Genomic DNA, 26,820 nt, shown 5'->3' with positions numbered 1-26,820 from the left:
TAAATTACTGAGGGCCTTTGACGCAATAAAAAGGACTGGTTTCCAGCTCCAATTTGGTGATAAGTGCAATTAAGGGCAAAAAATGGTGTACTATTTGTGAGACAAACAAAACAGAATAGTCCCATCATAGAACTGACTGTTTGTGAATAGTAGTCAATTTATCTGTCACAATATTTTTATACTCACAATATCAACATGCTGATGAATGGAAGCTTCAATTTGCCCCAAGTCAATAACTGTTATTCATATCACTTAAGGGATGTAAAATACAGAGCTTTTACTGTACCGAAAACGAATGCAAGATTTGGCACTATGACAGATATAGAACGTAAACAATTAATAACGGCACTGCATTTTGATGTCATTGAAAATGGCGACCGCCATTTAGAAGTTTTTAAAGCGGCAATGCCAGCTGTCATGTAAGGTAAATGCAACTGTTAGGGCTAGGGATCAGGTTAGGGTTAGGGTTAGGGATTGTCAGCCGGAATCGATGCTTTGAAAACTTCTGATATGGCGGTCGCCATTTTCAATGACGTCAAAACACTGCCATTATTACTTGTGATCGGGATGTTTCAGAAGACAGTCGGATACTTCTATTCTCATTAAAGAGGTAAGTCTGGATGTTTTTAATGTTGTTAAAGTCACGTTCGGCCATATTTTGTCCATAAAGTCGTTGTAAATGTTATCTATACCGTTAATTAGTACCCCAGCCAATAGATCCTCCTTAATCCTGTGTGATGATGGCACTACCATCATCATCACCATTTATTTATATAGCGCCACTGATTCCGCAGCGCTGTACAGAGAACTCATTCACATCTGTCCCTGCCCCACTAGAGCTCACAGTCTAAATTCCCTAACACACACTCACACACAGACAGAGAGGGAGACAGACAGGTAGAGACTAGGGTCAATTTTGATAGTAGCCAATTAACCTACTGGTATGTTTTTGGAGTGTGGGAGGAAACCGGAGCACCCGGAGGAAACCCACGCAAACACAGGGAGAACATACAAACTCCACACATATAAGGCCGTGGTCGGGAATTGAACTCATGACCCCACTGCTGTGAGGCAGAAGTGCTACCACTATGCCACTGTGCTGCCCAACCATGTATTTTTCCACTGCCTTCTCAAATGTTTAAATGTTTCATATTTGTGGTAAAATGATTATGTGTGAGGTTGGAAACAGAGATGATCTAAAGTACAGCCTCAAGTGACATATATATGTATTTTAACACATAACCTGACCAGGATATCGAGAGCACAAATATCATATCCATACTTCTATATCCTCAGGTGACCATTTAGCACTAAACCTTTAAACAATTTATACCAAACCTAACATATATGGTTGTCACTCCCAAGCTAATGCAATCTCATAGTATATTCAGTAAAAATATTTTTTTTGTCATGTTTTGTTGCAACATCTCATGCTGAGGGCCAAACTAATTTAAAAAAAAAAAAAAGATTGATGCCAATAAAAGATTAAAATGATAATTCCTCAGATAAATTAGTTTAGGAATGTGGTCAGTAGTCCTCAAGGTATATGGGGAGGGTGGGGGTATTAAATAAAATACATCAAAAATTCACACAGTATCAGGAAGCCAGGACGGGGCGAGTTGCAGCAAATCAAGGCAGAATGCGGGAAAATGGTCTGCTCTCCCATAAGACATTACCTGTAATTCGGGAGTTTACCGTACATTCCGGGAGAGTGGACAAGTATGATTTAATCTGTATGTCATTTATTGTATGCTGTTATATCCAAAGCCATGTACTTTTTTATATTAAACCTAAAATTTTATATGTTTGGCCTTGTTACTCTATGAAATCCCTAAGCTTTTTAAAAGAAAAAAGTATTGCTTGGCTATATTAACCCTTGTATTGCTTGGCTGTGTTAACGCTGCATACTCTAGCATTCAAATGGTTAATTCCTTTGGCTAACTACGAGCATAGCGTGTACCGGCATGTACAATTGTATAATAAGAGTTATAGGGTCCTATTGTAGCATAGTGGTAGAGATTTAGTGGTGTATAAATGTGAGAGAACTGCTTTGGGTTAGGATTCAGTTGGATTTGTAACCTGTGCGATAGGCGAGTGTATTGAGTAGTGAAATTCTGTTTAACCCTTTGCAGTCACATTCAAGGCACAGACGCGGTGAGTATATTTGTGACTCAACGCTTACCCTAATTTGCTATGGTTGAAGTATAGTGGATGTAATCACACTTTCTATTTTTGCCATCTCACACAGTGATTAGTAGCTAGAGTAGGGATGCTCAGGCATCCGAACTTTGTAAATCCGAGTGTCGACACTATACTTTCCCGTGTCCTCAAAACTAAAATCGAGGCAAGACGTCATTGTTGCATCATCGGATCTCGTGGGTTTTGGATCCCATAAGTAGCTCCCTCCCTGGAGATCTGGCGCCATTTCTCAGACACAGGAGGGGTGGCAGTGTTCTTGTCACTCTCCAGTGCCATTGCTCAGCACCATCAATATGGTAACCAGCTGCCGGCACCATGCATGAAGATTTGGTCCTTCAATGTCACCTAAAGCCTATGCTCAAGTACATAATGGAGTGAAGTCACAGAAAATTGAAATTCAAAAAACAAGCTTTTACATTGTTAGAGAGGGATTTTTTTTCTTTACCAAAGGGAACGTTTACTGTAGAAAAACATAAAATTGCCAACATTCCATTCTACCCAAAATAATAACAAGCATCCCGGCATCAGCTAGCTCCCTTCTCTCAGCTAGATTCATTCTCATCAGGGTGTACATCATCCTCACAAAATATTAATTCATCCCCGCTGGAATTCACCCTTGCAGAAGACTCTGGACTTGCCGGCAATGGCCTTTCTCATGGAATTTGTAGTTCATTTTACAGCAAAACTCTCACGATTTTTGGGTAATTCTTTTAGACCGGACTAGATGTCAAAATGTTGTGCTGACTCATCTGCATCACCACCGAGTATCTTTCGGAAAAGCTACATTTTTTCCTAGCAGCAGGTGCCTGAGAAACTGATGGAGGAAACGTTGTCATGTACCACTTGAGCTGTCAGCTTGCTGACCAGGAGCTCATTGCATCTCTTGAGATCCGGGTCAGCTGGAAAGAATATGAGAACATAGCTCTTAAATCTAGGATAAAGCACAGTTGCCAAAATGTAGTGATCCAATTTCAAGATGTTGATAACTCTTGGATCCTGGTACAGGTGAGGAATTGCTTGTCTACTAAAATGGTGTTGAGATGGAAGTTTGTAACGGGGACAGAGGACCTCAATTAACTGTCTAAAGCAGGGCCGCATGCGGCCCAGCACACCTGTAAATGTGGCCCAGAAGGAGTTTTGGTTGTGTCAAGGAGGCAGCACCGTTAATGGAAAAAAAAAATCCTGCAAAAAAAAAAAGAAAAGAAAATACTTACCTTGCGGTCACACGGTCACGTCAGCTGGTACTCCGGCTCCCTACCTTGTCTCCTCCTCCATGCGGTGCTCGCAGTGAACGTCGGGCGTGATGTCATAATGCCCAACATCCATTGCGGAGCGCAGCACAGAGGAGTCACCTGCGCGAGAAGAACAATCAGCAGCACAGAATTGGAGAAAAGAAGAGAGGAGGACAGGAGAACAAGCCGATTAAAAGGTAAGTTAAGGGGGATTTTTTTTATTATTTCAAGGGACGCTGACCAGTGAATAAAAGTCACCTGGTCCTGGAGCATCATGGACCTTATCTCCCTGCTACATACTTCTACTTGTAATACTACTGGGGCATTATATATTATTCACTTTGGCCCATTATAAATTGTTATCCCTTAACTAACATAGTGGTGTAATTAGCAAAACAGGTCACAATTTGGGGTCACAGTGATGTATATGTCAGGTACCGCAGGCCTGGTCAGGGCACCCCGATATACAATGCCTGGCTTAAATGCACTATATTGATATTGCATCGAAACAATACAAAAAGTGATTATAGTATAATAACTAGAGAGGATTTTTTGAACAGGGTGATTGAAAGGTAAGTATAGGGGGATTTTTTTTCTCATATATATACTATGTTTTCTATGGTTTTTTGGATGATCAGCTATCGTTATTGTTGGTGTATCTTATGTGCGGCCCAAACCAACTCGTCGTCTTCCAATGTGGCCCAGGGAAGCTAAAAGGTTGGACACCCCTGGTCTAAAGCCTACTGCATCAATGGTGGATATTGGACGCAGATCTTATACTAGCATCGTCGTCATTGAACCTGTGATCCGCTTTGTGACTGGTTGACAGTTGCCATACTTGCTTTCTCTTGCAAAGGATTGTTTAAGTGTCAATAGTTGTAAACTACTAGTAGTCTTCTTCTTGGTCTGCTTTTGGGATGAAGATCCACCCCCAGCAGCAGGAGCAGCAGCAGAGGGCCTAACGCTCAAGGATTCTTCTGAGGAATCCTGGATAGGGGAGGAGTTATCTAGCCTTAGCAACTTGGATGCAGGACTAACACTGATCACTAGTGAGGATATTGATGATGAAAGTGTTGGGGGTGTAGATTGCAGGCACTAGAATCTAGCTGAGAAAAGGGACTAGCTCATGCTGGACTGCTTGTTATTTTTTAGCATAAGTTTCTGATTTTTCCCAAGAGCTTGCCATGAACTCGCTTCAAATGGCGTGAAAGAGGTTCCTAGATAGTTAACGTCCCTACCTCTACTGACTCTGGTTTTACAAACGCTACAAATGACTAGACAACTGTTGTCAGACTTGGGGTAAAAATAACTACACACATAAGAGGTGGATTTTTTTTGTCTTATGTCCAGGTATGACAATGGCTTTCTTTTTATCATTGGCAAGAACTGCTTCCACTGGTGCATGACTTACCACTGTAGAGTTCATTGACAGCACTGTTGGCTTAAGGCAGCTAAGCTATTGGTAGCTTGTTTTGTGGGGGCCCAAACAAACCAAGCATTTCAGCCACAAAATTGGCACTCCTTGTCGCTGAAGTGCTTGGTTTGTTAAACTGTACATGTCCTTTTTAATATCCAACATAAGGGTGGGTGAGAGGGTCCAAAGACAATTCCATCTTGTACCACTCTTCTTTTCTGCCACTGCTGTGTGGCAATGTTTCCTACATGTGATATGAACTGCCATGTGTTTGTGCCATTGCTCTGTCGCTTAATATCCGGCCAGCTCACTGCAGTCCTCCGCTGAAAGAGGATGAAAATAATATTGTGACCTGTGAGGTGTCAAAATTAACTGAAAATTACTGGAAACTGGCGTTATTGAGGTTAATAATAATAATGTAGGAACAAAAAAAGAGCCAAATTATGCGATTTTCGCATATATTGGCAAATTTTCCAAAAAATACAGATCCAAAACCAAAACACGGGGGTCAGTGAACATCTCTAAGCCAGAGGTAGAATTGTAGGCATGGCAATGATACATATCTCCCCTCACCTAGAAAGGGCAATAAATGCAAAGTTAGGGAGACCTACTGAAAGTGATCAATGACATGGCCAGGGAAAATACAAGGTTGACAATTTTGCAATCACTCCAAACACTAAAAAGGGCAGGTAGTTTTCCTAGCCACCGTCGTACAATTGTTGGTATTAAAAAAAATAAAAAGACACATCAAGAGGTAACTGGGACGCTAAGTTCCACAAGACCCCCTGTGAATTACTCATTTTTTTTACGTCATTGCTAAGCCACAAAACACCAATAATTTAAGAGAGATTAATTATATTACATTAAAAATACATATATTAAATTTTTTCAACATCCCAGATATGTTCTTGTAGTTGGGGTAGTTTGAATATACTGTTAAACTATAACAATATATATCCTAAAGACTGAAGTATTTCTTATTTCTTGTAGGGATACAAACAAGCCTGATAAAACTAGACTAAGCTCTTGAATATGTTTAGTGGACACATTACCAAAAACGGAAAATGTGTTGGATGACAGCACTTCAATTGCTGGGATCATCTTATAATGTGCACAGAAGACACTTGAGCAAGACAATTAGAGAATGAATATAAGTGTGTGCTATAACCTTTCAATAAGAAAAATGTAAATCATCTACTTGAGCACTGATGCACACTCATGTTTAAGAATAAGTCAGCAGTATAATAATAAGAGTTCTACAGACAAACAATATTTTATTGGAATACAGGAAACACAAGAAACATGAAGTACCAGCTGACAACTATAAACCCATCACTACAACAAATGTAGTTATACTTTTTTCTAATTAGATAAGGGTTTCTTTTGAAGGAATAAATACTATTTTTTATACAGAAAGCTTAACACTACATATTTAACATACAATGTGTTAGCTAGATTTTCAGAGTATAGCAATACCAAATATTGACATTTTACATATGGACTATATTGAGCTTTACCTGTCACTGAAGTTTTATATGAAGCACGCCGCTTTACAACAGGATATAGAGAACTTCACTCTCTGAGCCTTGAATTTATATATACACACATGGGCTGTCTGCCACTACCTAACTATTCATCATGTGATACAATGATCAAGACTCTTGTTCTTGGCTCTAGTTTGTGACAGTTCTATCTGAATTTAGAACTTAGCAAGTCAGCATACTACACTCTTCCATTGAACAGCTTTTACCTTTGTGCATCTAACTGTATGAACAGTGCTTTACGTATGGTATTTGAGCACATTGCATGTTAATGCATATTTCTTTATTCTCAGTGCACTGAGGCTTGTTTATTATGTCACACATTGTTTCTATAAACATAGTTGATTTTACATTAACCCACATTTGTGTTTCTGTTTCAAGATATATTACATGCTCAGGCGCCTTGGGACTAGGTTCACCTCTGGTATAGTTTGTATAGTGAGTTATATTGCTAAGAAATCGGACACTACCTGCAAGCCATGAACTGTAAAACGTAGACTAAAGGCCCAAGGAAAAGGAGGGGATAAGTAGGTAAGTGCGCTATTTCATTAATACAGCCCCAAACTGATGATAAAAAAGCTTCTACTATCGGTAGCCATAAGAGAGAGGACAATGCAGGGATTTTGAAGTCATCTGCCTCTATCATAACCCACATTTTTGTTGGGGAGGCTGTGTTCCACTGGACCCACCAGACGAGCTGCGCTGCTTGATAGTATCTTTTACAGTTTGGTACACCCAGCCCGCAACCTTGGGGGCGGTGTCTCTGAAGACTTTTAGTCAAATGCTAGGGAATGTTTTAGCCTATATATAAAGGTGGGAGTAATAGGTTGTATGAGATTTAAGGTTTTAGTGAAATAACTCGTTTGGGGGAATTCAATTGGGCCACGTTATTCTAGGAATAACGCGGCCCGCACAGTATTACGTTACTACGGTAGCTTTAACACGGATTTGTGCTAGCGGCTCAGAGGCCTGCGAGCAAAAATCATCATTAAAATTAAGGTACTAGCGATAATACTCCACACCATTACCGCAACGGTAATAGTGCGCAGGCTTGTTGTCAGTCTCTGGCTCTAAATCCCTGCCTCCACCTCCCCCCTTTATTTCCTTTTTTATTTTTCTATTTGTTTGTTTTACACTTTTATTATGCATTATGTTTCATATTCCAAAAGGAAATGTTCTGGTGTTCCAAATATGTTATGTTTTATGTTTGTATGTCAATATTCAATGCTTTAGTGTATCTGAATATTTGTTATTGCATTCTTGATTGTTTTTAATTCACAACCAGAATAAAGAATATTAAATATATACATAGTCACAAGATTGCAGCCCCAGAAGACTGTAACCAATGCGTTCATACACTTCAGCCAGATATATCACACCAGTCGAGTATCTTGGTTCAACTTGTTCCAGCTAGATTTATTCATCATGCATCAAAATAAACAAGAAACAAACAAAATTCCTAGCCTGTCTAGCTTCTAAGAAACAAACAAAATTCCTAGCCTGTCTAGCTTCTAAAACACAACAACACTCTCCTTGTGTCCAGCACACGCAAAACATCAGAACTTACTGGTCACAAATTGCAGTCTTTCAGCATTCATTTGCAAGACCCAAAATGGGCCTTATGACTGGAGTCCACCCTTCTCTCTCCATTCATACACCAGGGACCCTTATACCAGCTTTTCTTGTAGCTGAACGGGGTCTTTGGGAATCTCCTTCCCACACACAATCGCCCTGGGGTTTTAATGCACGCAAGACAGAAAGTCAGGGATTTATACCTCTGCCATTCACCATTTTCCCAGTGCTTCGGTCACAAATATATCTGCTCTACCTATTCTAGAGAAAGGAAGAGACATAGGTGAAGAGGATACCATCTTGGGTGTTTTTTAACCTGTCTCTGCCTAAACTAGAAAGGAACCATGGAGGATTGAAGAGGAAAAATAGATACTACACTGTATTAAGGTAGATCATACACTTTTATTTTAATATGCTATAACTATTACTTTCATTTTTGCTACTTGATACCATATAGCCAAATGTATTCTATCAATTTAATCCACAAAGATCTTGCACATGTAGGTTGCACATTTACTAGTTTATGGCTTATTTCTTTATAGTCTGACCTTCAGGCCACACAAACGCTGAATAATGCCATGCTTACTAAACAGGAAATTCAGTGTGTAGTAAAACAATCTCCATGCAATCACAGTTTTCTGATATAGCTTTTAATAAGTTGTTACATAACTCATTTATAAACAAGTATGTAACTTGGACTAAAAAGAAAACAATGATTCAACAGTAGCCTGAAAATAACATTTACATAACTATTGTTTGTTATTTGGCACAAAAAGGGATAGAGAGATGCAACTAACACGTATGTGAAAGGAAAAAGTGACCTTGTTCAAATCTAAGTATTTGATCATGTATCATAAAAAGTGTTATTTTGTCTGTTTTTTTCTATTTTTACATTGTTTAGGAGCTTGACAAATATGATGATTTTTTTCAATATGGGAGACTGGTTTTAAATGTAAAACTTATTCATGATTATTTTAATTATTACTGATTCTATAGGGAAGTGCATTTGAGGCATACAGTAAGGTTTATTTAAAATGTGTAACTTCTGCATTATAGGAAAATATATTTTCTTTTTTGAGAACTGTTAGTATTCCTTGACAAGACAAAAGACAAATCTATTAACATTAATATACACAAGGGCCTTACCAAGGTCAGTGTTTGGACCCGCAAGAAGCTGTTTAAATTTTTCTAGCCGAAATGCTTCTCTTTCTGACAATCCAGCAGTGTTCAAGAGGACTTGTTCCGGCTGCTGAGGTACAGAATGCTGTCTTTGTAGAGAATGCTTTTCACCTGAAGGACAAGTATGTAAATCAATGTTATTTGAATGTGGATATCTCAACACAGAATGGCTTACCTATCTTGGGGATCTTGCACCCTCGCAAGTACATCTTTTTGACCAACTCACAAAACTACACACACGATTACAAAATATGAACAAGTTATACATATATCATCTTACTTAAAGAGAGAACACAACTTTAACCTTAGCTGTCATTTATAAACAATTAGCATAGTTCTTTGTAAACATGAGATAAGAGGGATGCTTTCTGCAGGTAGTAAAGCTATCGAAAACAACCTGCGGAATAAATTTAGCCAGAGAAAAGCTTAACCGCTTCAGGGAAGTTGAAAACATGCAACCCAGAAATTTTCAACCTCAGGAAAATCAGACAGTGACAGTAATAACTGTGTCACTTATCTGGCAGGACGTTTAAATTTTGTGAGAGCGTAACTGGCACAGAGATCTGCATTAGTCAGGAGGAGCACTAGATCATGACGCAAATAATTCAAGACCATTGCATATAACATGGATGACCAAAATAAAATACAGTTTAGTTGCCTGCCAGAGGGGGTTGAAGGACAGAAGAGTGACTTAACTTCTGCAGTCCAACAATATACTATGTAGTATAAAAGTTAAGTTCCTGCTGTTTGACCCCTGAGTTAGATATGAAACAAACATAACTTTGAATACCCATGTTCCAACAGACAAGTAAAATATTTCATACTTGCCAACTTTTCCTCGTTGGTTTCAGGGAGATTCGAGAGAGGTGGGTGTGCGGGGGCAGGGCTTTATGAATTGCATCATTTTGGCCTCAATCCCTAAACGATTGGCACAATTTTGGCCAATTACAGCAAGGGGTGGGGCTAAAATGACGCAATAATTTGTGTCATTAACCCCCGCCACTTATATATTGCAGGGACGAGAACCGCTAGATTGCCCTGCTCTCCCGGAAGGTCTCCCAGAAATGCGAGAGTCTCCCAGACATTTCGGCAAAGTAAGCAACTATGCTTAAAGAAAAGCAGCTAATTAATCTCTGGAGACTGAAGTGTCTTTTACTTTTCTGTCTCCATTACTGAAGTCATGTTGTCTTACCGGTCAGTCTTTGATTAAATCTTGGTCTACGTAAAAATGGCCACCTCCATAGGCATCAATACATGGACATAGGACACAATTTCTGAACTGTGTCATCATGCCACAGATGGCAAAGCCAAACATGTCTTGTACTGGCTCAGCATCAGGGAGAATTCCAGACTCTTCAGGAAGTGAGGGAAATCACCCCTATTTCAGGGAGTCTCCCTGACATTCTGGGAGAGTTGTCAAGTATGAAATACTTTCTTCATTAAGTGGATTTCCTCCTTTCCACTATTTTTGAAATTATACACTGTAGAGACATTTTAAAACTCACACTAGTCATGGGAATGTGTAGAGCAGTGAGGGTTAGTGGGCTGGAAGTTTATGTTCCCTTTATGACCCCACCAGCCATACAGTGACACGTTTATCATCAATATATACAAAACCAAATTACCAACAGACAAGAATATAAAATCTTGGGTATGTTGATTTTATAGAAAAGTGTTTTGTACCTAATATGGTGCATTAAATGTCCTCATGTGTGCATCTGTATGTAGGCGAATTAGGATAGAATTTGAAGAGAAAGCTGAATCTACGTTGCTATAAATTATAACAAAACATTAAAAAAAATTAAAACAACAACAACAAAAAAAGGGACTTAAAACCATATCTGCAGTCCAAACCAATTTTAAAAGGAGCTTTCAATCCTTTTATGATCCATGGAAATCTTTCGCTCCTGAGGAGATCAACATTCTGAACCAGGTCCCAATCAAAAATCTATATTTTCACACTCCTTATGAAGGACATAATCAGGCTGCTTTGACCAATCATTTGGTACATTCAGATTTAAAATGTATGTTTTTATACAGTGAAGTCCATAAATATTGGGACATCGACACTATTCTCATATTTTGGGCTCTATACACCACCACAATGGATTTGAAATGAAACTAACAAGATGTGCCACTTATATTACTGCCTTCATTGTAAAACTAACAATTTTCATTTACTTACATACCTATTGCATTTTTTCATACTGCCGCTCCTAAAATGTTCACTTCGACCACTAATTTCACTTTGGTACACATTTATTATACATTTTATCGCACTAGGAGGCACTCTTTGTCTTTCATTATTCTTAGAATCAATGGATTCACAGAAGTTGGCTGCCACTTACTGGAGGAAAGAATTGATTTTGTAGATTAGTCTGAATATGTTTACACTATTGACTGTTAGAAAGATAGTATGATAATGTACTTTTAGTTTGAGAATGTTTGGGACACAAACCCACAGTAATGTAATGCATTACAATGCATTAATGTAATGTAATGAATGTAATGCGCTCAGCTCACATACACAAAGAAAGCGCATGGTTTGGCCACAGGAACAGATTGCCGACCACTTCCTGCACAGGGCCCACTTACACTCACATTATTATTATTATTATTATTATCGTTTATTTATAAGGCGCCACAAGGTTTCCGCAGCGCCGTACACAATACAAACAATGGACAGTACAGGGAATAACAGTACAATACAATAAACGAGTAGTACCAAAACTTCAGAGGCTCCAGGCAAGGCAAGTGAGTGGAGGTTGGAGCAGAAGAGAAGGTAGCGAGACAGGAGATGGGAGGTCCCTGCTCATACGAGCTTACATCCTATAGGGAGGGTAGACAGACGACAGGCACAGAGGATGTCGGAGGAGTGGAGCAAGCACTCCCCTCTACTGAGGAGAGTGAGCATGGAGAGAGGGTTAGGTGGAAGGCTGGTAGGCAATGCGGAAGAGATGAGTTTTGAGTGCCCGTTTGAAGGTATCACAGGTTAGGTGACAAACGGATGGACCGTGGGAGGTCATTCCAGTGCAGGGGGGCAGCTCGGGAAAAGTCTTGAATTCTGGAGTGGGATGAGGTGATCAGAGTGGAGGAGAGGCGACGGTCATTGGCTGAACGCAGGGGCCGGGCGGGAGTGTGGATGGAGAGGAGATTGGAGATGTAAGGGGCAGTGGAGTTGGAGAGAGCATTGTATGCGCCTCAATTCTTCCACTCATCCAACTCTATCTGTCCTTCCGATGATCTGGACCTGTATTTCAAACCTTCCAGCTTTACCCTGCCCACTACATCGGAAGTCAGAACCAAGTATATGTGAGTCACAATCGGGACATAATACCCACAACCAGACTATTACTACTATTCTATTAACCCATCCCTATTCACTATTGACTTTTAGTGGCAAACCTGGACCACTGGACTTTTTTAATTAGTTGGACAGACGTTGGGCTGGACTGAGGCTCTATTGTTAATTCCTATTTGCGTGGGACTTTTAAATCAGTATCATTGCATGTTGATTATTTGCATTTTATTCTAATTTTATACTTGGTACTAGCTATTGTTTTACCGTGTCAATTGCTATATTGTTTACCTTCTTGTCCTATGCAACCTATGTTTATATAATCCTTTCAATTGAATAAATACTGTTTAAGAACACTTACACCATGATTATTACCACATAGGTCAATCACAAAGAAATTCCCATATCTTTCACTTTATGCAAGACCCATTGAAGGCAATCAAGAACATAGTTGTATCAATTTTTAGTACCAAAGCTCTGTCCACTACCCTGCAGCTCTAGCCAGTGTGATAGGCCACCAGGAACCATCCACAGAAACCCTGATCTGAAGGCAAGAGGTCAGGTGCACCAGCAAGGGGGTGCACTAGCATCGAGAGTCACTCAGAAGGATGTGGTTCTAGGTGCCATTAAGGAGCCTAGTGGTGGCAGCAGAAAATTTCAACTGCGTTTAGAGGTTGCATTTGGGATAAAGAAAAGGTAACGGTGGCAAGACAAGACCAGGCGGTCCCCAGCAACAACAGACACAGTTTTGTTGTCTACGTCAATTTGGGTAATTATTCTACCATTGCCGAGTTCATGTGCAAGGAGTTATTACTGTGCTTTATATAGTCTACCATAAAGCTATAAGGTTTATGAAAATGTGCCTTGGTCCTTCAGACCTATTGGAAGGACTTTAATAGACACCTGGGATATCGTTTGTTTTTGCAATAGTGTCAATAGAAGGCATAAAGATTTTCCATCATTCTGGTACTTCTACTTCTAAACCAATCACAGAGTTAAGTGTGGTGATTATTAGACAATGTATGTGGTATGCAAAAAATATACTTAAAAGGCATTCAAATTTTATCTACAAATCAAAACAGCACATGTAGTAGCTATGCTTTTTAAATAATGGTAGTTTTTACAAAAATGTCAACAAATGAGCTCTGGTGCATCTGTTCAAAAGGAATGGTGAATATTCTATTTAGATCCACAAAATAAATGTTAATCTTTGTGTGAAGTGATGTTTAATGGCATTAGCAACTGGAAAAACATGCTTTCATAGCCACGTTATAAAAGCTCCAAGTTGCAGATATAAATGTTTATGACTCAACCTGAGAAAATTCGCATATGTGAGAATCTGCCCTCTGCTAATTTGTACACAGACATTGAAAGAGTGTGAAAAGCCCAAAGATCTTATAAGACACACAACAAATAAAATACAAGAAAAATAAGCAAAGATTGTCAAATATAAAGCTTAGTATACAAATACAGAGCTTAAAGAAACACTAAAACTAAAAGTAACATAGCAGGTATCATTTAGCACAGTTTTTATATTGATTTTATTGAAATGGAGGTTTGCTTGATTAAAATTCTGGTTTAATAGTATAATCCTTCCATGTGATGTTTTTTTTGTCTCTAACAAAACCTTGCAACTACAATTTATTTGCTTAATTCTATTTCAACACAGGTGGAAAATAGTTAACATTTAGTCCTCACACTATGGGGTATATTTACTAAACTGCGGCTTTTAAAAAGTGAGATGCTGCCTATAGCAACCAATTGGATTCTAGCTGTCATGTTGTAGAATGTAGTAAATAAATGAAAGTTAGAATCTGATTGGTTGCCATAGGCAACATCTCCACTTTTTCAAACCCGCAGTTTAGTAAATCTAGTCCTATATGTTTTCTAAGTTAGCTGCACTGGAACCTCAAAATCCCTATTTAAAGTTGAAAGCAGAGCTCTCTTACCACTTGTTTATTAATGCTCAGCCTTGTTGTATTGCTGTGTTTCTTCCCAAATGAAAAGCACGACAGAGTACGATGGTGCTATATAAGTATTACAATAATAATAATAATAATAATAATAAAAATCTGTTAAAACAAAATCTATAGGAGGTTATATCCACACTGAAAGATTTTTCTATGTGCAAGTCCTCATCCAGGCACCAGATCTCCACTTTTTACTCCCTCTTAATTAAGCATGACCAGCCTTTTAAGTAGTTACATAAACTCCGCTGGACGGAGGAAATGGGGGAAACCATCAAGTCTAAGGATAGGACTCAAATCTGAGAAGAAGTTGCTAAAAGCTTGATTTGCACTTGTAGCAAAGAAAATTCTTATAAACTCCTATTTCGATGGCACAGAGAGATTTACCTGTCCTCTTCAAACGTCTGAGGCTGCGGTAAAAAGGGCACACACCTGGTAAAACTGCCCCAAAATCGAGAACTTTTGGAAGGCAGTACATGATTAAATTAATGTCAATACCCATCAATGTCAATCGGGAAATAAGTCATATTTTCACTGCATATAGCTGTTTTGCACTTAATTGGAAGAAAACAGGTGAGGGTCTCAAAATACACCCTAATTAATAAAGTTTGGCAAATATGAAAGCTAGATATGCCAACATAACTCACGATCGCCCCAACCAAATTTACCAGTACTTGGTAGGCTTTGACTGATTATTATAAACCTAGTTTCTCCTCTTAATCAAAAGAAATTTTTTGCTTGATTTCCTTACTTGAATACATATATTGTGTCAGTCAATGTCCACCCCTCTCTTTTACAATACGGACATCCATGCCATTTCTGTCTCAAGCACTCAACACTTCTTAAATATTTTGCTTCTAAAACTGCAGTTCATTTCACTTTGTAAATAACTCTGCATCCAATCAGTGATGAAAGGGTCATTTAACACATAAATATCCCTAACTCCCCATTCCAAAATTTTATGGAAAAAATAGTAGAAACATAAAAGAGTAATAAAATTTAAAAAAAAGAAAGAAAAACAAAAAGTCAAGTTTGGGTGAAGGGTTGTACTCCTGTAACAGACCACTGCTCATTGATCTGTGTTGTCAGTGTCAAAGGGTGACTCCTAGGCCCAATGCATCTGTTACCTTTCTTGTGAACCAGAATCTACTAACTGCTGATAAGTGGGTAATTTTGAATCCTAGAAAAGTAGATGGAGAGTGTGTCCTCTGTGGGTTTTGCTTGGGGTCTGGCCTCCCTTTAAACATGCTCAAGCATTTTGTCCTGAAAAAGATGGCATTCCTTTACTTGTTTCTTTTTCAGTCATCCCCCTCACCTCTTTCTTTGTCCTATCTTGATTAATGGTTTTTGCGATTGCATAGATTTGTCTTTTTTTCCTATTTTTCTTTCACAAAGAAACTAAATTCAGAGCAGATGTGCAGCTAGTGGTCAATCTGAGAAGTCTTGGCTGGGTAAAATTTGAAAGTATAATGGATATATATGCAATATTTCTAATTTATAATTGACTTTACTGTATTGTTATTTGTCGCATTGTTAAGTATCAATGATCTAACTGCCTGATGCAATATAAAAGCCCTACAGTTAGGTGGTAGTTTTGCTAAATTGCTTAGTTTGCATTGCAGAGAAGAATAATTACCATCTTACTCCACAACACTGTTTCTCTACCCCATTAAAGTACACAAGCTGACATTTGCATTAATGTGACAAAATCCAAACAAATAACCTAAATGACGGAAATAGTGGGGGTAAATGCTAGTAGCCCACTTTTCTTTTTCAGCAACCCTCTAATAATTGCTATTTGACATAAGTTAAAATATAATGGACCATTAATTGATTTACTTGTAATAGACCTATATTACCTATAAAGGTTTACATAAAAATACTCAAAGTAATTTTAAATAGTTGCACTAAATAAAATAATGGATTTAAAAAAAAATGTTTCTCTAAGTGTGGAATAAAAATCGATAGGATTCAATTCCCATCAATGCACAATAGAATGTTACACATAATCTATCGCTTTGTTTTTGTATGTTGTTTATTCTTAGAGCTGAAGTAGTAGTAATATCAACCCACTTCAATCAATGAACCCTGCATTGATAATCACACGCAGATATTGTTTTTATTTATATAGTACCTTCATACCCTGCAGCTCTTTACAACTGGGAACAAACATTGTAATAAAACAAGACTGTGTATTAGCAGATAGACATAGAAGATCCAGCTTAAAAGCGTACAATCTATAGGAAAATAGAAGTTTGATACATAATGCATATTGGACCAGCCAGATAGCACTAGGAAAAAGTGCTAAGCGGTGCAATATAATTCAGTCAAACAACAAATGTTGGCTTAGGTTGTTTTGGTAAAAATAAAAAAGAATAAATATAAGTTTTACATGAACTATAAAGATGAGTGGTTATTGTTTAGAATAGGCTAGGGAGTTTGAGGTGCTTGTTTTGATAATTGTGACAAAGAGGCCACACCTCCTCTACAGATGCATAGGTAAAAAGCCCAAGTAATCTGCAGGAACAGGTTGCAGACAGGGTTAAATTCCCTCTGTGTTTCTCTTGCAGTACACAGGCACACGGTTGTAATTCATTTCCTGTTTTCTGTGATTGGTTTGTAGTGTTTGGGTGGAGGATAAAACACTGTCTGTTCTTGTGGGCAGGGGAGACTGTTGCCAGCTAGTGGCCGGCGACCAGGTAGGGGTACTCTGACGAGCTAGAGCAAGGGTCATCCGGTGTCGACCTGACAGAAGTTTGTTGTATTATTGTGATGTGGACAATAAAATCAGTGTTTATTCACAAAATAAGTTCTTTGATAAATTACAGACATACAGTGTATAGCCTGGCAGATTGGAGCACAGTAAAATAATGTTTTACGTGCATTTAAAATAGATTGTAGGGGTCTGGTTAGAGGAAGACCAGTAAGAAGGGAATTGCAATAGTCCATGAAGGATATTATGAGTGCATACAGTGTGTCTTGTGAGAGTAATATTTTAAAATTCTGCTTTTACTCTTACACAGCGAGAGCAACCTCATTCATTTACTTAAAAATAGTCATCTAGCTCTCCCAAAAAAAAAGTATTTCTTTAAAAGAGTCCTAAGGTTGTAAATTTTGTTACCTTTTTTAAAACTTTGATTGTTTCTATACAAGATTCAGTTCACAAGCATTTAATAGTAACAGTAGACAGTAAAGACTTGATACAGGCACTGCCCTGGGAATCTGCTGAGGAAGCACTTGCAAAGCCAAAGTAACAACATCACAAGCTTTCCTGTTTAAACGAGGAAGTAGCATATACTGCTAATTTTAAATGCTATACTCTGTTGTAGAGGTGCCAAGGACCAAATGAGAAAGCTCCCTGTACACTCTGGTTCCCCAGCTGTGAATGTCAACTACTACTGCCGGAATCAGAGCTCTCAATAGATCCAGCACACCAATTTTTGCCTGGCTTAATCCAGCAATGCAGATTTACCTAAACACTGCTTCAATATGATACGATTAGAAATTGGTTGTTGTATTATGGATATTTGTCACATACCCTGAATAAACATTTCCTTGACACTCAAAGTATCATTTAATTTCTGCTTATTGGTTTGTATTTACATGTTTATTTCAATGATTATTTCAATGATTGGACAGTTGATATTTATTTTGTAACTTCTGTGCTGATGAGGGTGGTGTGTATCACAAAATATTGCAAACTAGGCATTCGCTATTTGGATGAAAAATGTGTTTTTGTACCATTAATATTTCAAAGCAGATAAGGAGACTGTCATTGCTCAATTTTGTTTAACTCCATACTTGCCTACTCTCCCAGAATCTCTGGGAGGCTTCCGAAATTTAGGGTGAGTCCTCATGGACGAGCACACACTCTCCCAGATCCTGAGGGGAGGTGGGCTAAAGGATGTGATTCGCGTTAAGTCAAGTCCCACAATTACACTAGTCATGTCAGGGGACAGGACCAAACCCACTCCCACACTTGCCAGTTGACCTCCTCTCTGGGATCTCCCAGAGGGGAGGAAGCAAAAGTTGACAAGCATGTTCAACTCTCATGTCATGAATGTTTCAACTAGGAAGGGTATTACTATACTTGGGAGAAGCCACAATTACAGCTAAATAAAGTTAAAGACATCATTGCATAAGAGGGAACTTTTTCAAACAAATACTTTGTGGCTCAGAAGAGATTTTAAGAAAACTTATGTGAAGATATTTCAACTAACAAATAAAGAAACTAAACAAAGCAGTCTACATATACGTTATGTGTGCCCAGTTTACAGATATGATAAATAATGTTTGTGCTGGTAAAATTGGTATTAAAAACCATACAAATAAACACATGCCTTAAACACGTTGGTAACACATTTGCCTTATAATTGTCAAGATTTGCACTTTTACATGTGATCTATTGTATTTGTAACAAGTTAATACAAAAGAAATAGATTGTGCCACATTCTAATGTTTTAAATACTGCGGCAAGACTGAACTGCTTCTGCCCTCTCTGCCAAACCATACATTGATTCTTTTTCCTCTACAGAATCCTCTTCAACCTCCACGCCCTCACCATACATACTCCCTCTCTTTTCAACGTAGGACCACCGTCACTCTAGTAACCACATCTCACTCCCGCATCCAAGATTTCTCCCATGCTGCCCACGACCTCTGGAATTATCTGCCTCATTCTATCATACTATCCCCTAGCCTACAAAGCTTCAAACACTCCGTACAAGCCCACAATATAAAAGTGGAAGTTGTTCAAACAATTTATAAGTTCATAGTAGGTGCTTGAAAGGGTGGGGTTATCCTGAAAGGAACAAACAGAGAAAAATCATTTGCAAATGTGTGCAACGTAGACTTCTGAATTTTTATGTACAAGTAGAAATGGCAGCTCCTTTGCTGGTTATAGCAGTATGTTGGGGGATATTTCTCTGTCTTTGCTCCCTACAAACCCACCTGTTCATTAAAGCCTACCATTCCACCATTTAACCACTCTTCTGCCCTCTTTATTTTCTCTCTTTCTGTGACTTTACAGTAAAACAAAGCATACCTGAACCTCATTCATCTTCCCCTCTTCATATCACCCACTCTTGTTTCAACCCACCCATCTGTTTGTCTGCCGCTCCCCTCTCGATTGTAATCTCTTACGAGCAGGACCCTCTTTCCTTCAGTCCTCCTCTTTTCGTTACCTATGCCTTCTTCACACCAGCCAGGGCCGCCATCAGGTGGGTACAGGGGGTACTAATGTATGGGGCCCGGGCTCACCAGGGGGCCAGCTGGCCACCGATGAGCTGTTTATCACTGCTGTGTCCTCCCCAGTGTCCCTGCTGCTGCTGTGAGCCTGGCAGTGTCAGGCAGCTGTGAAATGGGAATTTTCATCTCCGATCCACGTTTCACAGCTGCCTGTCACTGCCAGGCTCACAGCAGCAGCAGCAGGGACGCTGGGGAGGACACAGCAGTGATTGCAGGGGATTTGTTGGCTCCACCCATTTGAATATGTGATCCGCCCCCTTTTCCTGTCAGATGATGGTGTGACCTCACATCACACAGAGCGGCTGCTGCAATCAACTTCTTTTTCATTCTGGACGGTCAACCATTCTGGATTGTGCAAGTAATTTTATTTTACTTGTAGGATTTTCAAAAAGCACAGTGTGGGAATGGGGGAGGATAAAGATGAAGTAAACTAAGTGCAGGTCTGGTTATTATGTACTGTGTCCACGACAACAGAGAAAGTAAAAAAACTAAATACTGTGCATAGAAAACCCTTGTTCACCACACACAGCACCACAGCTCATAGAGAGGGGGGCATTAACTGTGCTTGCGGTGAGGGGAGTGGGGGACATTTACTGTGCTCGCAGGGAGGGGAGAGGGGGACATTTACTGTGATTGCGGGGAGGAGAGAGGGGGACATTTACTGTGCTTGCGCTGAGGGTAGAGGGGGACATTTACTGTGAATGCAGGGAGGGGAGAGGGGGACATTTACTGTGATTGAGGGGAGAGGAGAGGGGGACATTTACTGTGAATGCGAGGAGGGGAGAGGGGGACATTTACTGTGATTGCGGGGAGGAGAGAGGGGGACATTTACTGTCATTGCGGTGTGGGGAGAGGGGGACATTTACTGTGAATGCGAGGAGGGGAGAGGGGGACATTTACTGTGATTGCGGGGAGGAGAGAGGGGGACATTTACTGTTATTGCGGTGTGGGGAGAGGGGGACATTTACTGTGAATGCGAGGAGGGGAGAGGGGGACATTTACTGTGATTGAGGGGAGAGGGGGACATTTACTGTAAATGCAGGGAGGGGAGAGAGGGACATTTACTGTGATTGCGGGGAGGAGAGAGGGGAACATTTACTGTTATGAGGGAGTGGGGAGGAATGTACTGTGATGAGGGATAGGGGGCACATGTATGGGGGTGGGGCGCATCAGATTAATTAGTACTGGACCCACAGTTTCTGATGGCAGCCCTGACACCAGCTATATTTTGCACTTCCTTTCTGGGCTCTCTGCCCTTGCTCTCCACATTTCCCTTGTTTTTGTAACTCAAATCAATGGCTCTGATCCTGTTAGTTGCGCCCTCACTCCTGGACACAAGTTCAGCTTGTGCCGAATCATTGCCCCATTTTCTTTCTTCCTTCTTCTAGTTGGAGTGTGTTGCTATACCCCTTTGCACCTTGTTGTCATATACAGCTTTTTGTACTGCAATGTGTGTATTGTATGGTTCTGTAATGCTATGTACAGTTTTGCTGTATGCTCTCTGTATGGCGCTGTGGACCCTTTATAGTGTGCTATAAAAGGATAATAATAATTAAGTTCCATTAAAATTTTAGGACGCAACAGTAAAACAGAGTCCGTTTTAAGGCAATTCTCAAGTATTAGTGGCTGAAGTATGCATGAACAGCAAAAAGGTGTGAAAGAACTCTAAATTGAAAATGCAAAATAGCATTTAAAAGGTAACAAATCTCCTCAATTGCTATCCTCTAGTAGGAGTTTACATAGGTCAGCATGTATAAAAACCCTATCTTTTCCATCTATAGAACAAGCATACTGTAGAATGGTGAGGCAGTTTAGTTAGATCCTTGCCTGACCTCCTTTTAATGCCAACAACTCCCAAGTACACATAATTAGAGATTATCAGATATTAATCAGGTCACCTATATACTTACATCTACAAACAAACATTACACAGCAGCACACCAAATAAAAGAAATGGTCTCACACATTGTTCTCAGCCACATACACTATCACAAACCTTCTAATATCAAACGCAAAAAAATATTTCAACACATACAGGCATCATCTTTTATATAAATTAATTGCACACCATTTATTGCCACACCTTTTTAATGACTTTAGATTTCTTTCACAAAAAGATAACATTTACTTAAGGACTACAAAGTTCTTCCATAAAAACTCAGGAGGTTGTGCATGTATTAGTGCATTTATTAGGTTATTTAGTAGGTTATTTAGTAGGTTTTAGTAGGCAGTCATTTTACCTGGACATAATTTCTGTTAGCTAGTGTGTTTACACTGGCAAGCTTCATACTTATAATATGTGTAAATAGTTTGCCCCATCTGTCCCCTTTCTCAGCGAGTCCAATGTATCAGTGAATAAAACAAATATGTCCTCATCTGAGCAGATTATCGATCACCAAGTGAATGGAAATTGATAGTTTTACAATGAAGGCAGTTGAAGAAATACCTGCATGACATTCCACTGCATACCAGCCCACTTCAAACACTGTATCTCGTAACAAGATGGAATTAAACAAAAACAATTAATCTTTGTATTGTATTCCAGAGATACCCTTTTCACTAAGACATCTGGAGCACTGTTGTGCCACATAAAAATGTCATGAGGTTATATAATGATTGTAACCTGCTGTCTATTCATAGCTACATTAAATACATCCATACTAACATACTTAACCTCAAATTCTATTTTTCTCTATGCAGGGATTCAAGCACCAATTTTCTTTTGTAGCCTGGAGTTTGGCTCACCTCAGCTGTCTGAGCTCTACTGGCCACCTCTCACTTCAGCAACCCGAGCTCTGTTTGCCACAACTCAGAGTAGTCAGGTGTCGTCTCTGCACTGATTCTAGGTGCAGGAGACGGCCGCCTGTCTTTTTACAACAGCGTGACCCGTTGTCTAGTTATGGGTGGCTTCTGTTTTCTTGGCACGCAGTGCATGCGCAGAGGACCTATCTTCCCATTGCTAGGCAATGGGACGCTTCTTTCACTCAGCTTGTCTGACCGCCGGAATTCGCTCACCGTATCAGGGCTTACTTTGCTACATAAATAGGAGCCTCTGGCACCACTAGGGTGCCAGAGTATTGGTTCACTACCTGGTCCAACACTTACCTGTAATTCCTGACTCCTGCATATATCGGTGGCCATCCCTGCTAATTCCATCACTACATTGATCAGCAAATTATTTTCCTTTCCTCGGTCTTCACCTTACTTAGTTTATGATATATGTATACTGCACGTAATAATAACCTTATGTTAGATAAAGGCAAATTCTGAAAGAAATGTGGGGCCATTACCAGGGAATAAAAGACATCATATCATCATCTATTTATATAGGGCCACTACTTCCACAGTGCTGTACAGAAAACTCACACACATCAGTCCCTGCCCCAATGGAGCTTACAGTATAAATTCCCTAACAAATACACACAGACACACACTGATCAATTTGATAGCAACCAATTAACCTAGCAGTATGTTTTTGGAGTGTGGAAATAAACCAGATCACCCGGCGGAAACCCACGCAAACATGGGGAGAAAATACAAACTCCACACAGATAAGGCCATGGTAGGGAATCAAACTCATTACCCGACTGCTGTGAGACAGAAGTGCTAACCACTAAGTCATCGTGTAGACTTTTGGGTAGTCTGTCCATCTTCCAAGCCAATTTTCATAGGTGGAGATTATATAACTTGTATGTAAATTTTTAGAACCTCTAATCGTTGTACTTTTTTGTATATTAAATCTAAATAAGTAATAAATGCTGTCCTTGTTGCTCTAAATAAATTCATTGCCTGTATAGAAGAAATTGATTGATTGGCTATGTTAACCCTTTAAAATACCAGATGGAAAGTGTTACCTCTTTTATCTATGAGAGAGTGTGCGCAATTGGGTAATTAAGTCATAGGCGTTCTATGGGCCTCATACATAGATAGTGGCAATTGAGGAGAGGAGTTAAAGTGTGTGCCTGTGTTGTGGAAGGGACCAGTTAAATCTGTAACCTAAGGGTTAGGTGAGAGCGCAAGATTGAGACTAGAATCCTGTGTGTCCCCTTACAGTAACCTTCACGAGTGCGGTTCGTGACAGATAAAAGGTGGTCAGGAAATGTTTCCGGACAACACAGAGGCGACATATTGTTTGACTGTTCTATTATTTGATAAGTTATTAAATCAGGGATACGGCCCTGCCTGCGAAATACAGGTCTTTTTATTTATCTTTTTTTCAAGAGCATCATTCCTCTTAAGAGGTTTAAAAACAAAAAGAAAAGAAAAAAGAAATGACATACCAGATGACTTAGGAATCTGACTTTCACTGGCTGATTTTACAATTGTGTTGTCACTGTTAGTATAGGAGGGCGGCTCTTCAAGTCCCACAGGTCTGTCTTCCAATCGATGGGTCTCTTGAAATTTATTCTGTTCCTGTAACTTTGTGTGGTTTTGGATGACTTTGTTTGCAGTTTCCATTACCACTTTAGTATTTAAATTTTCTGCTGCCATTGCCAGCAATTCATCGTCATCTTCTCCAGCATCCCAGGCATCACTTGTGTTGCTTTCAAATTCTTGGAAAGTAGTGACTTTTTTCAACTTTACAGGCGTTGTTGGAGTTTTTTGAGTAGTTTTAGTTAAGCTATTAAAACAAAAAGAATATTAAATAAAATTGTACAACAGTTATGTATAACATTCTTCTGTAAAACAATAATTGAAAAATCACACAACTAAGTTATTACAAGGAATTGGCTAAATCTGCATGTAACCTGAAAATAAAGTGCACTTTTAATTCAGACAAGGTGGAAATAACATAACCAAATAGATAGAATTATACAACAATAAAGACACACACACAGCATAGGCAGCAAAACGATATACTTTACTGAGCTTTGGATGTTTTATTCATTCAATGAAAAAAAAATTGATCTGTTTAGATAAAAAATATGGTAATTGCCTTATTCAAAATGTAACCGTTTCTTGAAAATTACACCTTTCATGGGTGAACATAGCTAACAGGAAAATATTTTATGTTAGAATTGCAAAATTAAATCTAGTCTATTTGTTGATACAAGAGCTTTAGTACCAAAGACTGCCTGCTTCAGAAATACATTATTTGTCCACCCCCTGGTTTTCGTCAAGGGCTGGAAACCCTCATGCTACCTCCTTTTTTGCACATCTGTATTTTTTTTGATAGTGATTATAATAGGATCCTGTAAACCTTGGACACCTATACTTGTGAGCAAAATTGCCCTGATCAAGTTGTTTGATGTTCTAGTTGAAAGACAGGAGCGACCCATTCTGTAGCCAGAAGTTACAGGTCTAAGATGTAAAGCAGCTGTGGTCAACCTGTGGCTCTTTGAGCTTTGAAATGTGGCTTCTGCCCAGGAGCATCAACGAACCATAGTTGTCAACTCGCCAACAGGGGCAGATTGGAAAACATTCAATCTGCTCAACTGACCAAGAGCAGCCACATCTCGTGACCTCCATGCACAATGCATGAAGGTCACAGTGTCACAGACAATCCAAAAAGAGAAGGAGGAGAGAGTGTAGTGAGATCTTCGTTCCTCTGTGCAGGCAAGTGAGATCTGATGGCATGGCATTTAAGGAGATGTGATGGCCTTTGGGGAGATCTGATGGAATGTGTGTAGGTCTGTTGGCAATGTGGGGAGGTTGATGGGCATGTAAGGAGTAGGTGTGGAGGTCTGATGATATGTATGAGGAATGAGGGTAGATCCGATAGGCATATAGGGAGGTCTGATGGCATTTAAGCGGCATATGATGAGAAAAGTTGGTATTTGGGGAGGTTGATGGACATGTAAGGGGCATGTGGGAAGGTGTGATAACATGTATGGCGCATGTGGTGAAATCTGGTGGCAGGTGGGGAGGTCTGATTTGTGTGTGGAGAAGTACAACGGCATGTGTGAATATCTGACATGCATTATTGAAGCATATGGGTAGATTTGATGGCATGTGAAGAGATGTGATGACATGTGGGGAGGCTGAGGGGAATTTGGGGAGATGCGGATGGCATGTAAAGAGGCCTGAGGGATTGTGCATGCAGTAGCAGTGTGAGCTACTGTGAAGAGACTATAAGCAGCCCTTTGAACCCTCCTCCATTGTGCAGTGCAGCGCTGTGCTGATTTTATGATTATTCTGATCATTTTGGCACTGTTGGATATTTTCTTTTTTGCTTAGGTTATATTTTTAATGTATGTGTATGTGGTATGTATGCACGTTTCTACTGCGTGTATGTATATGCACACATATAAAAGATAAAATTGGCTCTTTGCAGTTCTTATACATATATTTTGGTTCTTGGTCTCCGATTGGCTGACCACCCCTGATGTAAAGGGTGTTTCAACCAACAATTCTAATATTACCATTTAATGTACACATACTTTTATTTCCCGACTGACAGATGCTGTGTAGACTATGCAGGCAACCAGTCTACTCAAAATCAAACTCACTCATGGCATGTCATGTATTCTATTTATAGAATAGAGTAAATAGTAAAATATATACATTTTCAATTGACACCCTTTAAATGAGCAATCCTTTTTAACGTAAATCACTGGGCAGTCTATAACAAGAATGCTGTGATTTACCATTTTTCCTTGATTTGTTTCTTAGGCTGCTATTATCGATTCATGATTCTACACAGCATTGTGTGACTACCATGGCAACCACAATTACATGGTACATGATGCAGTGAGCAGATCGGCTTTGAATCGTTCCTCTGAGCTTTGTGTTATGTAAACTCCATAAGTATCCTAGATCACAGATTAAATACCTTAAAAATGCTAGCCAGTTAATACCAATTTTAACTATGTTGATGATAATCGCAGCCTTGCTCCCTTCTGCAGCAACTGCACAGGTTTCATACCAGGAATCCACACACCTGTCAGCATTGAGATAAATTTATTTTCCAGAAGTAATGTCAGTTTCTAACATATATGCCCTACTGCAGTAGCCTCACTCCTGGTTCTACTAGTTGGAGGGCGTGCATTGTAAACATTATTTGCTAAGTGGAGTTATAAACTAAACCTCGAGTAAAGCTCTTATACCTTAAGCCCAGCCCCTGCTAGCCATAACAACTTCATTACACAGGTGTTTGGAGTGAAGGAGTCTTGGTATCCAGGAACCAAAACTTGTCAGGTATTAAGAAACAGATTGAAAAATTATGTGAGGT

The 26,820-nt window shown here is 39.4% G+C and overlaps 1 protein-coding gene across 6 annotated transcripts in view; it reads right to left on the bottom strand.

Moving 5' to 3' along the window:
- TBC1D22A (TBC1 domain family member 22A) overlaps window positions 1-26,820 on the bottom strand; it is a 470,079-nt gene that overhangs the window by 419,471 nt on the left and 23,788 nt on the right. For all 6 annotated transcript variants that reach the window (XM_075208864.1, XM_075208865.1, XM_075208862.1 and 3 more), the window contains exons 3-4: window positions 23,930-24,270; window positions 9,105-9,248 (exon numbers count right to left, since the gene is read on the bottom strand). In XM_075208864.1, the coding sequence (XP_075064965.1) occupies window positions 9,105-9,248; window positions 23,930-24,270 (485 nt within the window). The remainder of the gene's footprint in view (window positions 1-9,104; window positions 9,249-23,929; window positions 24,271-26,820) is intronic.

The sequence above is a fragment of the Mixophyes fleayi genome, chromosome 4 (genome assembly GCF_038048845.1).
Source record: "Mixophyes fleayi isolate aMixFle1 chromosome 4, aMixFle1.hap1, whole genome shotgun sequence".
Classification (NCBI taxonomy): Eukaryota; Metazoa; Chordata; class Amphibia; order Anura; family Limnodynastidae; genus Mixophyes; species Mixophyes fleayi.
The sequence above is the reverse complement of the archived record's forward strand: the minus strand, read 5'-3'. Positions and strand labels throughout refer to the sequence as shown.